The 22,009-nt window shown below is 49.0% G+C and overlaps 2 protein-coding genes across 3 annotated transcripts; both read left to right on the top strand.

Moving 5' to 3' along the window:
* The first annotated feature begins 62 nt into the window (after window positions 1–62).
* Plagl2 (PLAG1 like zinc finger 2) lies at window positions 63–13,978 on the top strand. Of its 2 annotated transcripts, XM_052723482.1 has the most exons (3): window positions 64–206; window positions 5,304–5,676; window positions 8,996–13,978. In XM_052723482.1, exons 2-3 carry the CDS (start codon window positions 5,417–5,419, stop codon window positions 10,224–10,226), a joined length of 1,491 nt encoding a protein of 496 aa, XP_052579442.1. In that variant the 5' UTR covers window positions 64–206; window positions 5,304–5,416; the 3' UTR covers window positions 10,227–13,978. The 2 variants fall into 2 exon arrangements, with proteins under 2 accessions (XP_052579443.1, XP_052579442.1); XM_052723483.1 differs by lacking the exon at window positions 5,304–5,676 and having other exon boundaries at window positions 63–206.
* A 124-nt stretch (window positions 13,979–14,102) lies between these two features.
* On the top strand, window positions 14,103–21,883 carry LOC128100824 (putative testis-specific Y-encoded-like protein 3). The gene has a single exon (XM_052723485.1). The coding sequence runs from the start codon at window positions 16,880–16,882 to the stop codon at window positions 17,867–17,869; it is 990 nt and encodes a 329-aa protein (XP_052579445.1). The 5' UTR covers window positions 14,103–16,879; the 3' UTR covers window positions 17,870–21,883.
* The last annotated feature ends 126 nt before the right edge of the window (window positions 21,884–22,009 follow it).

Below are 22,009 nucleotides of genomic sequence, written 5' to 3'. Positions count from 1 at the left end.
CCCGCGCGCCGGCTGGGCCGCTCTAGCCCGCGGGCGGGCGGGACCATAGAGAGCCCGCGGCACCGCCCCCTCCACGACCCGAGCGCCCGCTCGCGCGGCTCCCACAATGCACCGCACAATGGCCCGACCGCCGCCACTACCGGGGCCTGAGCGGGCCTGGCGGAGCCCGAGCGCGGCCCGGCCCCCAGCGCGGGGTCCCGAGCGCAGTGAGTGCCGGCGAGGGTCCTGGGGGATGGTGGGGAGCGGGGCGGGAGGCCGTCGCGCTGTGCCTACACGCCCGGCACTCGGAGCGGCGGCGCCCCTCACCACGGGCCGCCCAGCGCGGTCGCCCACACCCCTGACTGGGGGCCCCCTCTGCGCCAGCCGGGCCCCGGATAGGCCCTGTGGTGACGAAAACGCTCCCCGGACCTCAGACTTGTGCCCGGGGGACCGGAAGAAGCCCTTAGGCTCACTCCATTCCTAGACTTGGAGACTCAGCCCCGAGGGTCCCCCACTGTCGACCCCCCCGCCCCCGACTCCCTGGAGACCCAGATAACACGCTGCTGCCCTTCCTTGGGATCGCGGTCTGGGGGGCATAGATAAGCTGCACCTGCTCCCTCCCTCGGACACGCCTACCCCGACCCACATAACCCCCTTTCCTGCTCCAAATAGTCCTCTCTTCGCTCTTTCGTTTTCCAGACTTTCATAAACTTACTTTGAGGCTTCTCTCCAATACCTCGGTCTGAGTGAAGAACCCCAAATAAGGTCCTACCTGTAGTTGCCTCCCCGGTGACCATATTGAGTAAACTTCAGACATTTTTCCATCGCGAGGGTCTCATTTCTAGACTTTCTTGAAACTCACTCGTGTCTTCAGCACCCCCCCCCCAGCCTCTTCCGACCTTTAGAACCTCCCTACCTACCTCTTTCTCGCGGTGGTCTCTTGGAGACCCAAATAGTGTGTTCATGATTCTTTACCGTGCATGCTTGCTCTTCCCATCTCAGACCCTATCTAGACTTCTTTCTGAATTCTCGTCTTTTCTCCCCATTCTCCATTCCCACCTTCCGATCGTAGGGGGAATTTAACATTTCACACCACAAAATGGGGTGATCTAGCGGCTGGCCTGAGGGCCGGACTGTTTTCCTACAACTCCAGCTCCATGCTGTGGACTACCTTGGGACAGAAGGGGAAGGGGTCCTGGCTGCTGCGGCGGCGAGTTGGTGCTTTCACCTGCAAGCATACCCTGACTCCTGACTTGTGTGTTTTTCCACCTGTCAGCCTGGAGCCTGATAAGTCTGGCCTTGGGTGTCTAACCCTCTTCTCTCAAGGAAAGGCGGCTGAGTTGGGGAGGGGGGGTAGGTGAAAATGAGGCTGGAGTGAGTTGCAGCCATTTGCTCAAGGCCTCCCCAGGGGTGGGAGGCAGCGGGAATCTGAGGAAATAGGGAATCAAAGGGACTCCAAAGAGGCCCATCTACACTGACAGAAGAACTAGCAGCCCGAGAGTAAATCCTACCCCTGTTAATCCTGTTTGATGTTTCTTGGAATGATGCAAGTCATTGAGACTCTCAGGCCTCCCTGTAATTTAATTCTCCCACCATTCCGGAGTGGTGTGTGTGCGCTGGCCTTGGGAAGTGGGCAGCTATTCCCATCCCTCCTTCCCTTCTTGTGTTTTCCAGCCGACCAGTGTGCCTTTGGATTTGTTTCTGTTGCCCAGGTCAAGGCCTGTTTTGTTTTCCCTATTTATATATGTTTTCCCTAACGCTATTTATAATTTCCCAGTTGCTATTTTAAGTTCTTTTGAGGGAAGATTCCACCTCCAAGAACCTTTCTGGGTGTGTTTCCTCCTAGGCAGGTGTTGAATTGAGTTCTTCAGATCCCCAAGTAGCTCTTGGGCAGGAGGGATAAAAGCTATTTTAGGGTAGTCACTGAAGTGGAGCTGTTAATCCTCTGTGGGTCTCTTTAGTTAAGAACACTCAGAGATTAACCCTTTCCTTGCTGTAGAGACTGCTGGCTAGCTCAACATTATTTGATGGGGAGAGTTGGGAAAACAGGACTGTGGCAGCCGAAGGTGGGAACACGAAATTCAGTACAAAGACCAAGATAATAGCTTTCTTTTGCTGGGCACTTTGAGCAGGCCAAACCCAGTGCTGAGCTTTTTGCATACCTGACTAAAATAATCCTTATAGCCAGACTGTGAGGTAAGTATTTTTAGCTTTACAGATGAGGAAACAGGCTAATAATGGAGAAAGAACGCAGTTTCTATAGAGATGATGTAACACCATAAAAACTATAGTTTCATCAGAGGACAGCCTACATCACAGCACTACAGAAGACAGACCGGAGCTTCCAAAGGCCATACAGAGTATTGAGCAAGCATTCTTACTTTGGGTATGGAGCTTTAATAATAGAAGAGGGTGTAATAAAGTGGCCATCCAGGCAAGAGAAAACTCTGGCCCAGATGTGCTGGAGGAAAGTAAAGCTTTGGCTTGTGCTGAGGCTTAACAGTGAGGGAAAAGAGGAAGGCTGAGTTCTGAGATGTTGGGAAGGGAAGGAAACTGACTTTGAGGCATGAGAAATAACACTAAGAGGGAGAGAGAGAAGTTATACTTGGCACTGCTGAAGAGTGGCAGCAGCGATACTGCCCTCATGGGCTTCGTGTGTTCATGTTTCATGTCACTCTCAACAGTACCATTTCACTTCATCCTCTAGAAAATATTTACAGGTCTAGAGAATGAATCTCTTTCAGAAATTGAGGAGAGTGAGGTTCAGAGAAGTGAAGTAACCTGCCTATGGTTTCACAGCCAGTGAGTGGTGGCTCTTCTGATAGCAAGTCCAAGGTTCTTTCCATGCTGCCTCCCCCTTCAGATCAGATGCCAGAAGAGTCTTGGGCTGAAAATACACTTATACCAGTAACTGGGAGGGATTGTGTTTGTTTTATGGAAACAGGTTCTGTCAGCTTCTCCATAGCTACGGTTAGACTATGGGACTAGAAGAACAGCTTTGAAAGAGAAGCAAAATTCTTTCACAGTTTTGACAGGAAGTCTGAAGGAATAGGTCTGATTGTATGAATCAAACCCAGGAATTTTTCTGGATCAGAGGAGTATGCAGACAAAGGACACAGAGAACGTGAGACTAGATCGCCAAAGATTCCTAGGTAACACCAGCAACTGTGGCTATGGTGGCCACTGATTGTAGGTAAGGATCTTGCTGTGCTTTTTCAGAGGCCTAGGTGAGTAGGATCAAGGTGTTGGCTCTTCTAAAGCCATAACCTCATGAATGCTGATCAAGTGGAGCACATGGTTCCCTCCTTCCTCCTTTGGTTCTATCTGGGCATCCTCGTGAGCTCTTCTTCGCCACTGGCAGCCTATTTCCTAGAAGCCCATTACTCACTCTTTCAGTAGCTAAACTGCTGTGTCTTGTTTGTGCATGTTCAACAGAACAGATGAGGTGGACGTGTGGGAGGTGGGGATGTACCATTTTCTTTCTGAGTTTGTGCGGAATTTCCAGAGCTAGGCTCCCCTCACATCAGCCAGAGTGATGTGACTTGCTTTCCTCTAGCTGCCATTCCCAACTTCCAAAGGCTAAGATGCATGATTTAGATAGGAAGTGGGAGCAGAATTTGACTTTGAAGGTATGGGGAATTCTCTCTAAACTAGATATGCATACTTGGAGCTCACTCCTTTTAGTTCCAGGGTACATAGTAATCGCTGGTATTATAAACAGGTAATTCCACCTTGTGCAGAAGGGAGGGAATTTGAACAATGAAAGCCAGCCGTTGGAGGAGGTGTTTGAGGTGTATAGAGAGCAGGCAGATATGCCAGAGATGTGCCAGGATAACTCAAGTGAGTCTAGTTTTCAGTAATTTCTTGCCTTTCCCAGTACATGATTAGTACAAAATATTGCCACTTTTGTGCTGATGATTCTAGGCAAATCCCCACTGGTGATGGAGAAATGTTTGTCATATTACATTGCAATGTTTCTTCAACAAAAGGAATGGTTCCTGAACAGGATGTAGCTCATGTTATGATGAGCAAAGCTCTCTGGGGCATGAACCCGCTGATACTATCATCTCGTTCATGGCCAGTCTGTTGGATGAATGGTCACTGTAAGCAGCAGGTGCTAATTAGCTGAGCAAGCATTCCATGGTCCACAGCTAGTTTATGCAGTTGAAGCTCTCCCCAGAGTCTTGTAGCCAATCCCCAGATACACCATCATTGCTCTCTACATGGAAAATCCTCATGACTGAATTTTGGGATTGTCTCTTGAGTTGGTGTCAGGAAGGGGTCGTGTTACTGTTGCTCTGTCTTCCTCTCCTTACTATACCACTTTCACCAACAAGGGGAAGGATCAGATTTCAGGTTTTGGCTCTTTTCTGTGGAGGGTGGAGAACCCAGTTTAAACTAGAACTTATGGGTATAAGTTAAGCCCCTGAGAATCAACTTGAGTTTAATGAGTAATTTACTCATCTAAAAGGAAATTGAGGTTCCTTCTCTAGATGTTAGGTATATGGAAATGAAAGAGATACAGAAGGATCCCTCAGAGGATCATCAGGTGGAGAAGACTTACATTCGAATCAAGAATGTTATCTGTCCTAGTAGAGAATTGCATGTGTGTCCTCTGAGTCTGTAGGATGAACCACTCAGCACTTTGGGTTTTTGTGGATTAAAAGAAAACAAAAAGCCATGGAGAACAAAAGATCCAGAAAGGTGGTGGAGGTCAGGATGGGACTGGCACTAGTTTAGGGAAAATTCTTGGAGGCTACTGTTGCTTCTCCAGAAGGAACCTCCTGACGTCAGTGCTCTGCTAAGAAATGCATGTGCACAGGGCCTTGCTCTTGGGTCTGAATTTCCTATGGAAAGGTTCTAACTCTGTTGCCTTTTAGATCTTTTATTGTTCCTTAGCACCTCTGGTGAGGGGAATAACAGCAGATGGAGGGAAGTAGGGTGAGGAGGAGGAGGAGGAAAGCTGTCTAACCTTTGAGGGAGGGATGTAAAAACGAAGAGAAAGTTTAGTGCTTTGAGCTTTGGTTCCTCAGATTACCTTGTTTCTTATAGTCTAGAGTTACTAGTAATAACCCTGATGAGCACTGGTAAGCACCAAGTACCAGTGGAAGCTTTGTACATATGGCTGCATTGACCTCTAAAACATGATTTTGGAGGTTGTGTCTGTTTTGTAAATAAGGAAGCAGGTCAGGGAAGCAAGTGCTTGTTTGAAAGTCACACCACTAGTGAGTGGGAGGAGAAGGCTGGGAGTAGGCTTGGGAGCTGTCTGCAGAGCCTGTGTGCTCTTGGTATGGGGCTTCCTAACACCAGGTGCTCTGTTTCAGGTGAAGAGACTGTTTTCTGAAGGCTGCGTTGGAGGCTGTGACCGAGCAAAGAGCCTATGTGAACTGATGGGGAGGCTTTCTGAATAACATGGCCCTCTGCCATTAGCCTTGCCATGACCACATTTTTCACCAGCGTCCCTCCCTGGATTCAAGATGCAAAGCAGGAGGAGGAAGTGGGCTGGAAACTAGTTCCCAGGCCTCGGGGCCGGGAGGCAGAGAGTCAAGTGAAGTGCCAATGTGAAATCTCGGGGACACCTTTCTCAAATGGGGAGAAGCTAAGGCCTCATAGCCTTCCCCATCCGGAGCAGAGACCGTATAGCTGCCCTCAGCTGCACTGTGGCAAGGCTTTTGCCTCCAAGTACAAGCTGTATAGGTAGGTGACACTCCCATACCTCTTTTAGCCCCCAGCTTCCCAGAGGTCAGAACCAGAGACTCAGCTGAGTGTGGGTCTTTATTGGTAGCAAAAGAGTAAAAGACGAAGTTGTCCTGTAAGTGTACTCTGAACTCTAACCATTTGAAGTCACTACTAAGTAATGGTAGTGTTTAGCTGGGCATGGAGGCGCATGCCTGTAATTCTGGCACTTGCAAGGCTGAAGCAGAAGAATCACACCAGTTCAAAGCCAGCTTGGGCTACAGAGTGAGACTGTTTGAAAACAAACCACTTAGGGCCCATTGAGCTAGCTCAGTGGGTTGGAGTGCTTGCTGCCAAGCCTAACAATCTGAGTTCAGTCCCTGGGACCCACATGGTGGAAGGAGAGAACTGACTTCTGCAAGTTGTCTCTGGCCCCTAAACTCATACATGTACACACAAAATAAATGTAATAAAATTTTGTTTAAGCTGGGCAGTGGTGGCGAATGCCTTTAATCCCAGCATTCAGGAGGCAGAGGTAGGTGGGTCTCTTGAGTTTGAGGCCAGCCTGGTCTACAGAGTTAGTTCCAGGACAGCCAAGGATACACAAAGGAACCCTGTCTCGAAACCCCCCACCCCCCAAAAAAATTTCAACAGCAAACAAAATTAGTGTTTGTCTGTGTTGAAACAGGAGTTCCTTTTGTAGCCCAGGTTAGCCTGGAATTCAGAAAATTCCTTCCTCATCAAAAATGGTGGTATTTTTATTGAGACAGTAGAATCTGAGGAGTATAGTGTAAGGCAGCTATGAACAAATTAGACTTAACATTTTTTTCAGTACTTTCTCCATTCCTGTCAGGTAAATTATCAGAATCTTAGCCAGAAGTTAGAAATTGGTCTTAGAAGTTCAGAAGGACAAGGAGATCCTCTGGTCTAATCTGTCCATTCTACAACTGGGGCTCTTGTGACTTCGCCAGGGTCAGAGTGTTGTTGGTCCTGCAGTTCTGCTGCTTCTGACTCAGCCTGCTAATCAGATGGTTGTTTCTCTTTCTGTAGAGTCCCTGCTGCTCAGTGGGTCAGCTCCTTTCCTGAAATTTGTAAGCCCAAGAACCCTTACTTAAAGTGAAAGAGAATGTGAAAGCCCTTGTTAGGGCAGATGAGAGCAGCTCTGTTAGGGAAAGGATCTGAGGAGAACCACCTGTATTTACTTGATCCCCTGCCTTGCCAGGAAAGGAACCGTGAACTTGTCCTGATGAAATGAGGTAGACTGACCTGGTGCATCTAGCCATTCATCTGTCTGTTATTTGTGAATCTCCTGCTATGCACTACAAACAGTGCTCATTGGGAGGGGCAGGATAGTGAGTAAGAAGGCTGGAGGGGCTAGCTGTCTATTTGTTGTTTACACAGTGAAAACTTTTGAGTATCCTTTCTCAATAGTGAAGACAGACAACAAACCCATAAATACAGTGAGATGACCACAGAAAGCCCTAGTTCCTCATCTGGAAAGCAGTTGGTAGGAAGGAACCAAGATAGGTATCAGGGGTTGTGTGGAATGTGTTGATTCTTAGAGGACCCTAGTCAGGGACATCCTCTTGGACTCTTTTGTGGTGGTCTGAGTACCAGTGGGAGGCTGATAGAAAAATCCTAGTCCACGAGGTAAGAGCCCTGACATATGATCTTTGGTGAGTTTCTGGACTTCTTTAGGCTTTAGTTTTCTACCTGCGAAATGAAGGAAACAGACTGAGTCCTTCAGCACTGCCTCTAATGTGCCATCCTGTCAGCATGCCAGGAGGTTGATAATAACCCCATAAATATGAATGCACACACATAACACAAGGTGATTCTCTATATAGAAAAGGTCATGGCGCCAGGCAGTACACCTTTAATCCCAGCACTCGGGAGGCAGAGCCAGGCGGATCTCTGTGAGTTCGAGGCCAGCCTGGTCTACAGAGATCCAGGACAGGCACCAAAACTACACAGAGAACCCCTGTCTCGGGGAAAAAAAAAAAAAAAAAAAAAAAAGAAAGAATAGGTCATGGGGTACTAGACACAGCTATGATGTGTTATCTCAAGAGGGTTAGTGTTTAAATACAGCCTCTGCCATTGACTGATGGGTGGGGCTACCTGGTGCTTCCTGTCCTTAACTGGAAAATGTTAATGACAGCTCACCCACAGTTTGGCAAATGGTAGGCCTTAAAGTCTTGGTAAGTTGATTCTGAAGGTATATGAAGCTATAGGTCCAGTTCCTGGTCTCTGGGCTGTTTTCCAATCAGACAGGAGACATGTGAACTAAGGGACAATGAGGAACTAAGCAGTTGAAATGATACAAAAGGGTCTGTAGTGAAAATGAATTGCTCTCATACTCATCACAGCTATTTCTCTCCCAAAGGCAGCTGGTGAGATTCATTTCTTAGGAATCCTCGAGACATTCAAATGTGTATTCTTTTGGTTTTCAAAGGGGGTTGTATTAATGTGCACTGTTGAACTTCCTTTTTTGACTTGTCTTTGTGTATCTTGGGAACTTGTTACAGATCAGGAAGTTTACATACATTTCATCTTTCATTTTTCCCTTTATTGTAACATTTAAAAGAATTAAATGTAAACTTTTGAAGAGGAAATCATTCACATGACTGAGAATTCAGGAGGTATTAAAAGGCTTACAATGAAAGTTCTCCATCAGGTCCATTTATAAACTCTGATTTTTGCCCCCCCCCCCCCCCCCCCCCCCCCCCCGTGCCCCAGTGATGTCTGGTTCTTATTGCAAGCATATACAAGCAATACATTATTTTTTATGTCGCAAATATCATTCTTTGTGTACTATTGCTTTTTCCTCTTTTTTTTTTTTTTTTTTAATTTCTTTCAAGACAGAATTTCTCTCTGTATACCCTTGACTGCCCTGTACTTGCTCTGTAGAACAGGCTGACCTCAAACTCAGAGATCTGCCTGCCTCTTCTTCCCAAATGTTCAGATTAAAGGCATGCACCACTGCCCCCCACCTTTTTCCTCTTAATGTCTCTAAGAAGCTTATTCCTTGAAGGTACATATAAAGCTCACCTTTTAAATACCAGAGTTATATTACAGACTTAGCAATTGTATAACCAGTTCCCTATTAGTAAATTCAGATTGTTCTTGATTTTTTGCTACTAAAACCAGTGCTGCCAAGAATGGCAATACATACATGATTTTGTAGGGATATTGGTAGAATATAGTCAATATGGTATTCTGTTGCATTGCTTTATTGAAATTTTTATATGTAGTTTCCTGTTCGTAGACATCTGGTTGTCTAGTTAGCCCTTTTGAACTTCCCTCTTTCAGCTTTCTACCCATCTTCCATCCCTACCCACAGGCACATGGCCACCCACTCGGCCCAGAAACCCCACCAGTGCATGTACTGTGACAAGATGTTTCACCGAAAGGACCATCTGCGGAACCACTTGCAGACCCACGACCCCAACAAGGAGGCCCTCCACTGCTCTGAGTGCGGTAAGAATTACAATACAAAGCTGGGTTACCGCCGCCACCTGGCCATGCATGCTGCCAGCAGTGGTGATCTCAGCTGCAAGGTATGCCTGCAGACCTTTGAGAGTACCCAGGCCCTATTGGAGCACCTGAAGGCTCACTCACGCCGGGTAGCAGGAGGTGCCAAGGAGAAGAAGCACCCCTGTGATCACTGTGACCGGCGGTTCTATACTCGGAAGGATGTTCGACGGCACCTAGTGGTGCACACTGGTCGTAAAGACTTCCTGTGCCAGTACTGTGCCCAGAGGTTTGGCCGTAAGGATCACCTGACACGGCATGTCAAGAAGAGCCACTCACAGGAGCTGCTCAAGATCAAGACAGAGCCAGTGGATATGTTAGGCTTACTTAGCTGTAGCTCCACAGTCAGTGTAAAGGAAGAGCTGAGCCCTGTGCTCTGCATGGCCTCTCGGGACGTGATGGGGGCCAAGGCCTTCCCTGGCATGTTGCCCATGGGCATGTATGGTGCCCACATCCCTACCATGCCCAGTGCGGGCGTGCCACACTCCCTGGTGCACAACACGCTGCCCATGGGTATGAGTTACCCTCTGGAATCTTCTCCTCTCTCCTCCTCAGCTCAGCTCCCTCCAAAATACCAGCTTGGATCTACCTCATACTTGCCTGATAAACTGCCCAAAGTGGAGGTGGATAGTTTTCTGACAGAGCTTCCTGGAAGTCTGTCTCTCTCATCAGCTGAACCCCAGCCCGCCTCACCTCAGCCGGCGGCAGCTGCAGCCCTCCTAGATGAAGCCCTGCTCACCAAGAGTCCCGCCAACCTCTCTGAGGCCCTCTGCGCTGCTAATATGGACTTCTCTCATTTACTGGGCTTTCTTCCACTCAACCTACCCCCATGTAACCCACCAGGGGCCACAGGAGGCTTGGTCATGGGCTACTCCCAAGCTGAGGCACAGCCTCTGCTCACCACTCTGCAAGCTCAGCCTCAAGATTCCCCTGGAGCTGGGGGACCCCTGAACTTTGGGCCTCTGCACTCCTTGCCTCCTGTCTTCACCTCTGGCCTGAGTACCACCACCCTGCCTCGTTTCCACCAAGCATTCCAGTAGCCCCCACGGAGGTCCCCCACTCAGTCTTTTGGTTCTACAAGGGAGCCTAAGTACCCACCCTATCAACCTCCCCCATGAAGGCAGCTGAGCTTTCAGAGCTGGGTTCAAAAAGAAAATTCCAGTGTCTATATGGAGCACTTGGTTTGGGGGCTCAGGCTCCAGGATCAATCTAGAGGGATCCTTGAACCCAGCCCCGTGAACAATCTATCATAGGACTTTCAGGTATTTTTACTTTTATTTTTTGATCTGAACTGGGAGCTATTTTTAGCCCTCTGCCTCTCCAGAGTGTCAGAACCACCTTCAATCTGGAAAAGGGGAAGCCTCTTGGAGACAGAGGGTTTCACCTTGTATGACCTCAAGAGAAATAGCTTAAGAAGCCCGTCTTCTGGTCCCAGCCTGCAGACCCTCCAGCAGTTGGTTGTTGAGTCCTTGCTGTGGAAGGTCTCTTGACTATTACCTGCTTCCAGCTACCAAGCAGGAAAGAGGGCCTCTCTTCTCAGCAATCCCATCCCTACTCTACCAGCAGCTCTATTTCAGTCAGTGTTGTCCAGCAACGGTACCGTTTACACATTCTCCTCAGACACACCATTTCACCTCCCTTGCCACACTGTTAGCCTTAGAGTAATTGCAGTGAACACTGTTTACACACCGTGAATCCATTCCCACCAGTCCATTTCAGTTGCCACCAGCCTGAGCCACTAGGTACCTGGTGTTAACTGGAGCCCTGTTTACAAGGCGGAGTCGGGTCTTGCTGACTTCTCTTCACTTGAGGTCACATTTTTCCCCCGTGGGGAAATAAACTGACTTTGGACTGCTTCAGTTTCTGCCATCTTCCATGACTGCTTCTATTCCTGCCTTCCATGGCAGTGTCCACAGGAGATAGGCAAGAAGATTGGAGCAGCTTTCTCACAGGTCTGCAATTTTGTTTTTCTCCAAGTACATCATGACACCTTCGTCCTCCTGAACTGGAGAGGGGAAGAAATGAAAGGCACCAATATCTACCATTCCCCAATCCCCAGCCCCACCCTGGACATCATGAGCTGTTGTTATTTGTCTTGGAAGGAAGGGTTCTGGGCTCTGGGCTGGATAGCAGAGAAGAGGGAATTCACCCTTGGTTTGTTTCCTCCTGCTTGTCCTTCCAGGACATAGTGGAACTGTCAGAAGAGTTTCTAGAAAGTTAGGATTGGGCAGATGGTTGAGTCCTAGTCTATCAAATCATTGTTGCCTCTCATACCAAAATGTTCTTACCTACAGTGTCCCTTCTGCCTTCCCTGCTTTGCAGTCCCCAAGGACTCTGGGCACTGGGCATTGTCTCCTTTGCTCTCCGTTGAGGACCTGCCACCTGTCATGGTCCCCTCAGTTGCCCTTAGTATCTATCAATGTTTCTTGAAAGAAGTTGTTAGTTCTTCTGCTGACTTGGGGCTCCCTGCCACAGAGAGCACAGCCGAATCCCTAATCCCATTTCATCTCGGTTCTGTATGGGCTTTTCCCATGCACGGAAGGGAGGCAGCTCAGGGACCACCATTGTGGAACCTTTTGAGACACCTCTCTGATTCAGAAACACACTTCTACCTCTTTGCTGTTAACTCCTACAGATGTAGCCAGCAGCCTGGGCACTTCTGTTAGTGGTGCCTTTTGCTGGCTTCTCCACTAGGGTTTCAGGACAGACTACCTAGGAACTGCCTCAATCTCCCACCAGTTCTTCCCTGCCCCTCCCCTCTGTCTAGATTCACTCCAGTTTATCATTGGGAACTGTGCAGGTCCAAGACCTGGACTCCTGCTTCAGCCCAGGCCAGTACTCCTTGTTTGAGGTGAAAGCCTTCAGATTTAACTCCCTGGCCCTTGTTTGGAAGCAATGTGGAGTGAATAAGATGTTTTGATTTAAGCAAGGTAGCTTGGAATACCTTTTTAAAAAAAAAACAAAAAAAAAAAACTGGATATAAGTATGTCTGACAGGATTGGAATCAGACTAGGTGATTTGCTTCTAAAGATTAGTTTCAGTGAGTCCCAGGGACTAATTAAGGTTTGTTTTTAAAAGCGTCTGCCTTGGTACGCAACCATCTCCTGCATGCTATGCATGTTGTTGGGACTCGTATTACAGGAAGGGGCATGTGAGAATCCAAGTGGAACTCACTGCTGCCGTTTTCCTTGTGTTTGGTCTTCACTAGACCCAGGCCCTTCTCCCTTTGCCTGCCACCTCCCTGTTGCCTCATTTTCAGAAACCAGTAGCCTCCAGCCCGAGTATAGTGCACCGGGCTGTTTGAGGAGCCTGTCCTCCTGAGCTTGCCCCTCCCTTGGTGCGCATAGGACAGCAGAGCACCTGTTGTAAATCTTGTAACTGGGGCCTTGTTCCCACCTCCAGTCTTTTCTCCTTGCCTTTTCTCATCCATCCTCTCTGTTTCTCGACTTTTCCAGTGTCCTCACTCTAAGAAATTTTCCTGTCACTGTGAACTTTGCTGGTTATCTGCCTTCACTTGTTTGGACCACAAACCACCCTGCAGTTTCTTAAACCTTTCTCCAACCTACCACCCAAAAGAGCCTTTTTGGCCAGTTGTTAAAAGGATAAGAATAATTTACTCTGTACTCGGTGCCCAAACTCATTGAAGTACCCCTTTTGAGGCCAAGAGAGCCAGAGGGGCATCTGCCCAGGACAGGAGCCATGGCATGTGGCACAGACTAATCAGGGACCAGAAAAGAATGATGTCCCCTCTCCTTGCCACGTACTCTAGCCTGTCAGCAATGCGCTGACAGCACAGGGGACAAGCGCCCCTCAGCCTGCACAGCAGCTTGTCAGAGTTGAAACTGTCCTGGGGCCAGGAACTAGCCTGCCCAGGTGTTGGCTCAGAGGATCCTAGCACTGTCTTAAACAGGTGGGAGGCAGGGAAGGGCGCACCAGTGTCTCTCTCCCCGACTTTACATGGTGTTTTGTTAATGCAAATCTGGGGAAGCAGGTGTGATTGCTTTTGTTCGTAGATATTATCCTAAGTTGAAATTTCCCTAAACCTCCCTTAGGAACCTTTAAGTTTCCCATCCCTTTTTGGTAGCTATTTTCCCCACCCCTTCTCCACGAATTAAAAAAAAAAAAAACAAAAACAAAAAACAAAACAAAAAAAAAACCCAACAGGTTGTATTATACAGGATCAATATTTTGCTTTTTAACAAGGATATTTATGTAATAAACTTTGCCTTAGGCAGGTGTTGGCCAGAAAAGTCCAGATTTCTCTGGGACCTCACCCTGGCCTCTCCTGGAGCTCTGAACCTGCTGTGGAAGGAAGTGGCTGTGACTTTGACCACTGGAGAGTGGGGTCTGTGGTGTGGAAAGGGTGTTCACTGTGTAATCTTGGACTGTGTGGAGTTGTGCCTATCAACTTCTTCAGGTGTTGCCTGGCGTCATCTGCCAGTTCTCCCATGCGCAACTCTTCGTGTCTGGCACTAGAATTCCTGAACACTACTTCACACCCTTCTCTCACTCCCAGTTGGTGAAGCTTTGGAACCACTCTTTCTTAATGCCAGATTATTTAAAGAAAAAAATTACAAGACAAAAACCTTTTAGCACTTTGTAAACACAGTGAATAACCTCTTGGAGTATTTTTGGCTTTATATAAAACAAGGTTTTTAATTGTAAAATATAAGTGCCATTAGAAAATGCACAGGGCATATCTTTGTTAAAGTAGATTTTTCAATGTTTTACAGAATTAATTTTCAAAAAAAGTTTTTATAATGAAGTTGTTTATTAAAAACTTCTGAATGACGTGCTTTGCAGTTTCAAACCTGTTTATTGGGGAAGGGTTGGAGTGAGCCTGGGACTGTGAAGAATGGGATCTGCAGGCCTCTTTAGCATCCAAGGTGATGCTGGTGGTGGGGGGTGGGCAAACAGTGGGTCTTAACTGAGTGTCTTTGAGGTAAGTGCTTCATTGTATCAACTCACATTGGACGTGAGAGTCAAATGGGCTTTAAACACTAAAATGTTAGGTAACTGAAAATGTCAGGGAGTTCAGTCTTCACATTTGTTTCGATGCAGAGGCTCAAACATGTTCAGTCTCGGCATTCCTAATTCTCTGACCCTCTTGTGCAGCTGTGATTGTCCTCAGGCCCAACAAAGGCGAACCTTTGCAATCTCGTAGTGGGTGGTGATTCTAGATGTCATGAAGTTCTGACAGGAAGAGAACCCTTTTTAGGCTCCCCAAGGTACACACATTTGACAGCTAGGACCCAGCTTTACACCCCGTGCTCAAACACCGTGTTTAGATAGTGCTCCAGGCTGAGGTGGGCTCACCTGACACTGTTGCTTGGCCTTCTCTTAACAGATTGTCATCACCATCCCAGGCCCCATCCCTTGCACTGACATCTTCCCATCTGGGAGCCAGTGTCCAAAGCCAAACAGTTACTTGGAGTTTAGCCCAAGATGCTATGGGGCCAGGAAGAATCAATGTGCAGGTGTTTGGTACACAGAGGCAGGGGGCTGATTCTTTATTTTAGCCTCTCCCTTGACAAGTATCCACTGCCCACCCCAGTGGGTCAGGAACCCAGCTAGGACCCCAAGGGATTCAATCTAGGAGAGGTCAAGGGCAGGGGTTTCTCAACCTGTGGGTTGAACAATCCTTTCATAGGGGTTGTATATCAGATATCCTGCATATCAGCTATTTACATTATGATTCATACAGTAGCAAAATTACTAAAGGGTCACAGCATTAGAAAGGTTGAGAACCACTGGACTAGGGGGTTCAGCTGAAGGCACTGTGATGTCTTTGACAGGACGAGGCTGAAGGCTTTCTGGAGGATGTTGTAGGCAGAGATGGAGGCATTTGGTGTACTGACCTCCATAGTTTGGGAGCTGAGATCACAGGAATGCAGCCACACTTGAAGGATTGTGGAGCACAGGAGCAGTTCCACCCAGGCCCTGCACTGAGTCCCTCTTTTTTTTTTTTAAAGCAACCGGGTCCCTGTCCTAGTTTGCTTTCTGTTGCTTCGATAAAACAGCAACCAAAGACGGCTTGGGGATGAGAGGGTTTATTTCATCATATAGGTTACCAGCCATCAGTGAGGGAAGTTAGAGTAAGAATTCAAGCAGGGCAGGAACTGAGAGACCATGCACAACTTGGTCCTGGAAATGGGTTTCCAGGAAGACTGGAGATGAGGGAATCGGCATGAAGAAAGGACAGACACATGAGGAAAAGCTGGGATTAGGTTGGCCTTCCCTCATAGGGGGCCAAACCAGCTGCAGCAATTGGAACCTCAGTGCTTTTATTATGTACAGCATGAGAAGGAAGGGCTAGCTCGTCTTGGTATGAGGTCTGTGGGAGAGCGGTCTCAGATCTCAAGCTGTAAATGTCTGGAGGAGGAAGCTGAAGTTGACGCTTTTTGAACTTTGTCAGCATTCCCACACAGGACCCAGGGGAAGGCTTCGCCAGTTCCTGTGGATCTGATGCATTGCTCCTTAGAAGCAATACACATTCACTCAAGGCTTCCTCTGCTTCCCAGTGTTCAGCCGCCTTTCTTACACAGCCCAGGCCCACCTGATTAGGGGTGGTACCGCCCATGATGGGCTGTGTCATCCACATCTATTAGTGACCAAGAAAGTGTTCAACTGGCCAATATGATGGAGAAAGTTCCTCAACTGAGGTTCCCAGGTGTGTCAAGTTGATGGCTAAGATTAGCTATCACAGTTTCATGTAGCCCTAACTGGCCTGGAACTCAGTATGTAGAGCAGTGTGGCCTCAAACTCAGATGCCACACCTCTGCCTCCTGAGTGTAGTGCACCTTGTTTGGCCCTTTTTTGTTGTTTTGAGTCAAGACCTCAATTTGTACATACCCGCCCCCACCCCCCTTGAATTTTTGAGACAGAATTTCTGTGTAGCCCTGGCTGTCCTGTACCAGGTTGGCCTCAAACTCAGAGATTCACCTGGCTCTGCCTCTGCCTCCTGAGTGTAGGGATTAAAGGCATGAGTCACCACTGCCCAGCATGTATGTATCCTTTAAAATCCACTTTTATGAAATGGCTGGCGCTGAGCCTTGAGCCTGGGCCATGTGAAGCAAGGTCCACTTGATTTCAGCCAACAATAGCCCAGGAGGATCCCGCTCCTATGGGAACTAGGCTAGTGACGATTGCTTCCTGGTTTGCAGCAATTTAAGATCTTTCCTGGCCTTCAATTCTTTTAGGGCTTTCCTTTCCAGCGGCTTGATTGCCTGACAATTATGCTTATCTTTAGTTCCCAGTTTGAATCTGGCAGCCCTCTGCCTGTGCCAATATCCTGTTGCGAGGCTGCAAGTGTCCTAGCTGCCTGCTCTAAAGCTGCAAAGAGCCCGGCAAGGGAAACAGTCCTCCCCTGCTGATGGATGGAAGGTTATAACCGTGTTTGAGGATTGGGCCTGTCCCCTGATGCCCGCCCCAGTTGTCCTTTTGCCTAGTCCACACCAGCCCTGCATTTCGTCACCTGCCCTACTAACCTGGAACCAGTTCTGTTTGACACGGGTGGTCTTCCCCGTCCCCTGCAGTGGAGGGACCCTAGCAAGTCACATCCGGCAAGGGGGGTGCAAGGGGCGGAGCTCGCCCCAGAGAAGAGACCCTGCCTGCTGCCAGCATCCTACTGCCGAAACAGACCACAGTCCTGCCGGTGCTTTCCCGGCCTCTCCATCCAGAGACTCAGCAGGAGATGGCAGAAGAGGGAATTGGGGTTCTGGACCCAGCTGCACATCCACTACCTGGGCAAAAACAAGACGAGCGCCTGGCCCCGGCATCCAGCGCCCTCGGAACCGGGGCACACGGGTCCTCCGACCCCGCAGCCAGCGCTGGGACCACACTGCCTGCCCTAGAAAGCACTGGAGAGGCCTCCACCTCCAGCGTTCTGAACCCGGAGGGCTGTATGCAGGACTGGGGGATTCAGGTGGATACCGGAGGGAAGGCCGAGGAAGTGACGACTGAGGAAGAGCCCTGTAAGGTGGGGGAGAAGCTGGAGGGGGTCACAGAGGCCCAGGGAAGCCTAAGGCCTTTGGATCTAGGGGCCCTCATCCTGGACCCGCTGGAGGCCATCCAGTGGGAGCTAGAGGCCATGAGTGCCCAGACTGACGGAGCTTACCTCCGGCTGGAGCGCAAGTTTGGGAGAATGCACAGGTTGCACCTGGCCCGCAGGAGCTTCATCATCCAAAACATTCCGGGCTTTTGGGTCACTGTCTTCCTGAACCACCCACAGCTATCAACCATGATCAGCCCTAGGGATGAAGACATGCTTGGCTACCTGATGAATCTGGAGGTGAGGGAGCTCAGACACACCAGAACAGGTTGCGAGTTCAAGTTCCTGTTTGGGAGCAACCCCTACTTCCGAAATGAGATGATAGTGAAGGAGTACGAATGCAGATCTTCAGGTCGGGTGGTGTCCATCGCCACTCGCATCCGCTGGCGCCGAGGCCAGGAACCCCCGGCCTTGGTGCACAGCAACCGGGACACCATGCGAAGTTTCTTCAGCTGGTTTTCACAGCTTAGCCTCCCGGAAGCTGACAGAGGAGCCCATATAATTAAAGATGACCTATGGCCCAACCCTTTGCAATACTACTTTCTGGGGCAAAGGCCCTGCAGAGCTAGACCAGGTTTTGCAAGGTGGTCACCAGAGGCTCTACCTAGGCCCTATGGGTTCCAGTCTGGCTAAGTTCTGCTCAAATACATGGTGCCTACATAGGATTCCTCTACCTGTGAACCTACCTATGTTCAGGCCAGAGCTCTGCTATCTGCTCTCCTGTGAATTCTGGTTCTTCAGCATGTTTGGTGGACTCAGGGCTAAGGCTGTGACCTTCATGCTGTTCTATGTCAACATCATGTGATTCTCATATGCCACTGCACTTATAATGGGCGCCCAGTGCTATGGACTTGTACTGCCATTGTGTGCGTGGCCTGGGTCCGCCTGTAAAACGTGGCTTTTCTACTCACTTGGCACCATTACCTACAAGGCTTCACAAGGACCAGTGCCTGTTTGAGGACTAGTGCTTCAAAGCTACAATATGCTGGCCTTCACAACTGTGTTGACTGTCTCATTGTCTAAGATAAAGTGGGTACATTTGGTCTTGGTGGTCAACCAGACTTGGGATAGCCCATGGCTTCAGGACCACAGAGCAATTCCTACCCACTGGACTGTTGGGCATCTGCAACCTGGGCAGCCAGATGATCAGACATGGGTGAGGCCAAGCCTGAAGCAGTGGCCAGTGTATTGTTTTTGATCTTCCCTGCTCTTCTTATCCTATGTGTGCCCCTCTCATAGACTGCTGTTAGCTTGTGAAGACCCATGCTGTGCCCCACCCATGCCTGGCTATAGCCTTTTTGAGTTTTGCCCAATCCACCATCATCCCTGTTGCCTGTTCTCAGGTCTGTAAGGGCCACCTGTCAATGTAGTGAGAGCTCCTAATTCCAGAGATTGCACTAGGCTGGAATATCTGGGCATGTGCTCAAAGTGGGAGCAAGGATGGGAGTCCCTCCAGAAGCCAGACCCTTCATCAGCTTTTCCTATATCTACCCGTTTGTCAGCTGCCAGGTTATAGGTGCTGGAGAGGGGCCACGTGGCCTGTTTACACTGGCATAGATCTCACATCGTTTTTAATGGGACAACTCTGAAATGAGTAACTGAAGAAGCAGTTTTTTTCCAAATAGCTAAGGAGACACTTTCTTGAATTTGCCTGTGTCCAGAGAGGGAGACTCTGTCTTATGAGCTGTCAGTGCCCTGTGCCCCCTTGCCCTGATCTATGAGCTGCCAGTGGCCTGTGCCCCCTTGCCCTGATCTATGAGCTGCCAGTGGCCTGTGCCCCTGCCCTGATCTATGAGCTACCAGTGCTCTGTGCTCCCCTGCCCTGATCTCTGAGCTGCCAGTGGCCTGTGCCCCCTTGTCCTGATCTATGAGCTACCAGTGCTCTGTGCCCCCTGCCCTGATCTCTGAGCTGCCAGTGCCCTGTGCCCCCTTGCCCTGATCTCTGAGCTGCCAGTGCCCTGTGCCCCCTTGCCCTGATCTCTGAGCTGCCAGTGCCCTGTGCCCCCTTGCCCTGATCTCTGAGCTGCCAGTGCCCTGTGCCCCCTTGCCCTGATCTCTGAGCTGCCAGTGCCCTGTGCCCCCTTGCCCTGATCTCTGAGCTGCCAGTGCTCTGTGCTCCCTTGCTCCTTGCAAGACTTAGACTAGTCAGAGTGTGCAGTGCAGGGTTGGGGCAGGGACAGCTAATCACTTCATTTTACACTGTGTTCTTTTAAAGAAACTCCAGTCTCCCCTCCGCCGCCGCCGCTGCCACCCCCACCCCTTGTGGGTTTATAGATAAAAAAGACCAAACTGCCCTGCCCATGAGTCTCCTCCAGGTTGTCTCTATCTCATGAAAGGCCTTACTTTCTGCTCTCTAGGACCTGGAGGCATAAAATAAATGGGGATGGAGAACCCTCAGTCTTTGCTAGCTAGTTTTCTTTCTTTTCCTTCCTTCCTTCCTTCCTTCCTTCCTTCCTTCCTTCCTTCCTTCCTTCCTTCCTTCCTTCCTTCCTTTTCTTTTCTTTTGATTCACCAATATATTTTGTAAATTAGAAGAAACATAATACTGTCACTTTTGGGCTGTTTTCTGGTCCAGTTATGAGCTTGTATGGGCAGAAAGTTAATGTGTTTTTCATTTTGAACCTTTTGAGTATGACCCATGCATCTCCTTCTCTGCTCCTACTGGGAAATTGAACTGTGCAGTCCTGCTTGTGTTTAGTTGAGGACATTTATAAGATGGCCACTGTAACCGCTCTGTAGCACTTGGACATTTGTGATTATTCACGGTTGTTATCAAGTTGTGGCCTGGTGCTATAATTTCACCTTACAGATACAGCTTGAATCTGGTGATTCTGCAAGACAATGCTGGGCATTGTTACTGTGTTCTGTGAGAATAACCCCCAGAAGGACCCTGGAATGGATGGTCTCCTGGCCCTGCAGACCATATTGCAACTGACATCTTTGTTTCCAAATGGAGACATGTTCCCAGGTGACTTTGTGTAGTCAGAAGAGGATTTGTGGCATTTTATCTCCAACAATAATGATAAAGAGTAAAAACCTTTCGATCTAGAGGAAATAGACCATGTTATTCCCTCTTCTAAAAGCTTCTATTCACGAACAGGCAAACACATGAACCTCCCAACCCTTATCATCGCTGCCCAAGCCCTGCCTTTGCTGACCCTTGTGGCCTCTCCACCACCTCCCTCAGCTCATTGGTTTCTCCCCCTCCCCCAATGCACACACTTACACACACACACACACACACACACACACACACACACACACACATCTTGTCGCTCCTGAGAAGATTTTTGCACTTGCTTTTCCCTCTTTCTGGATTTTTCTTCAGATACAGATCTGGTTACTTCAACTTATTCAAGTCTCAAATACCCTTCCTACCTTCCCTGCAACCACCTTGGGGGATATTCTCTTTATTACATGTAACTCTACAATGGTGTTTTCCTGCTTTCTTTCTTCCCTCGCTCCCATGAATCAGGAAACCAGGGACGCATCTGCTGTTTTGCTCACATGGGTCACTGTCCAACATCCCCCATTATCAGCATGAATGAGTGGCCTTATCTGAGTGTGCTGGAGTGCTGTGGTGAGGTTCTGACAAGATAAAGAACAAGGCATGGCTCCTGCCCAAAGGACTGCAGTTGGGTGGAGAGGGGCAGGATGATGAGAGGTGACTGTACAGTTGTCATCCCACTGGAACACATATGCAAGTGAAAAGTCACTCCTAGAAATCACCAAGACAAGAGGCCACATGCTACACAACGCTCACTCCAAGGAGAGAACCTAATTCAGTCCAGCATGACTAGCAGTTCGCCCCAGCTGAAGGTGATGGGAATAGGGACACTTCTCTGGTATAGGAATTCTGGAGATGGCCTGTTGGTTTGTTTGCACTTTTGAGGCAGTATCTCATTATGTAGCCCTGGCTTGCCTGGAAGTGGTTAATATAGATCTGACTGGCCTCTGCCTCCCAAGTGCTGGACTGAAGGTGTGTACCACCATGCCTGGCCTAGAGGTGGCCTTTGGGGAGTAGGCAGAAGTTTAAGAAGCAGAGCTCTGGCTGGGGCTGTAGCACAGCGAGAGCCCTTAGGAACCTACTTGTGTGAGGCGCTGGTTCCATCCCAGCTATGTAAAAAAAAAAATACCTGGAGTCTGGAGAAGGGACCTTCTAGCAGGGCAAACAGCGTAAGTGTGCAGACACTGATGTGTGGAAATGCAGTGTGTTGAACACAACTGCCTGCTGGAGATGGGTCGGGCCGGGTGGAATGCCAGGCCGAAGCTTTATTCTGTGGATGGCAGCGAGGAGTGTCAGGTGTGGCTTGGAGGAGGTGTGGCTCACAGGGCAGCCAGGAAGCAAGGAGAGGACAGTGCCACTCCAGATCCTCACCAGTCTGTAGCTCTTCTCGGAAGCCTCCATGATTCCCATAGAAACCTTTTTTACTTTTTGGTTTTTCAAGACAGGTTTTCTCTGTGTAGCCCTGGGTGTCCTGGAACTTGAGCTGTAGACCAGGCTGGCCTCAAACTCATGGAGATCTGCCTGCCTCTGCCTCCCAAGCGCTGGGATTAAAGGTGTGCGCCACCACCTGGTGATTCTCACAGCAATCTTACCACCTCCCAAGTACAACATAAACGCTGGCACCTGGCTGGCTTCTACCATCTGGGTTTCTCATTTATGCCCTAAACATGTCCTTGCTGTTTGCAAGGAAATCAGAGGGAAGCATTGTAGGGACTGGCACACCATGGGATTTGCCTGATTGTGCCTGCTGGTGGGATTTGTCTGAT

The sequence above is a fragment of the Peromyscus californicus genome, unplaced genomic scaffold, assembly GCF_007827085.1.
Source record: "Peromyscus californicus insignis strain IS unplaced genomic scaffold, ASM782708v3 Scaffold_7__1_contigs__length_154581171, whole genome shotgun sequence".
NCBI classification, from domain to species: domain Eukaryota; kingdom Metazoa; phylum Chordata; class Mammalia; order Rodentia; family Cricetidae; genus Peromyscus; species Peromyscus californicus.
Note: the sequence above shows the minus strand (reverse complement) of the source record. Positions and strands in the feature narration are given on the sequence as shown.

Coding starts and splice junctions, on each gene's coding strand:
- Plagl2 (XM_052723482.1), top strand. CDS start 5,417: ATGACCACATTTTTCACCAGCGTCCCTCCCTGGATTCAAGATGCAAAG. Junction 5,677..8,995: donor TCCAAGTACAAGCTGTATAG/GTAGGTGACACT, acceptor CCCTACCCACAG/GCACATGGCCACCCACTCGG.
- LOC128100824 (XM_052723485.1), top strand. CDS start 16,880: ATGGCAGAAGAGGGAATTGGGGTTCTGGACCCAGCTGCACATCCACTA.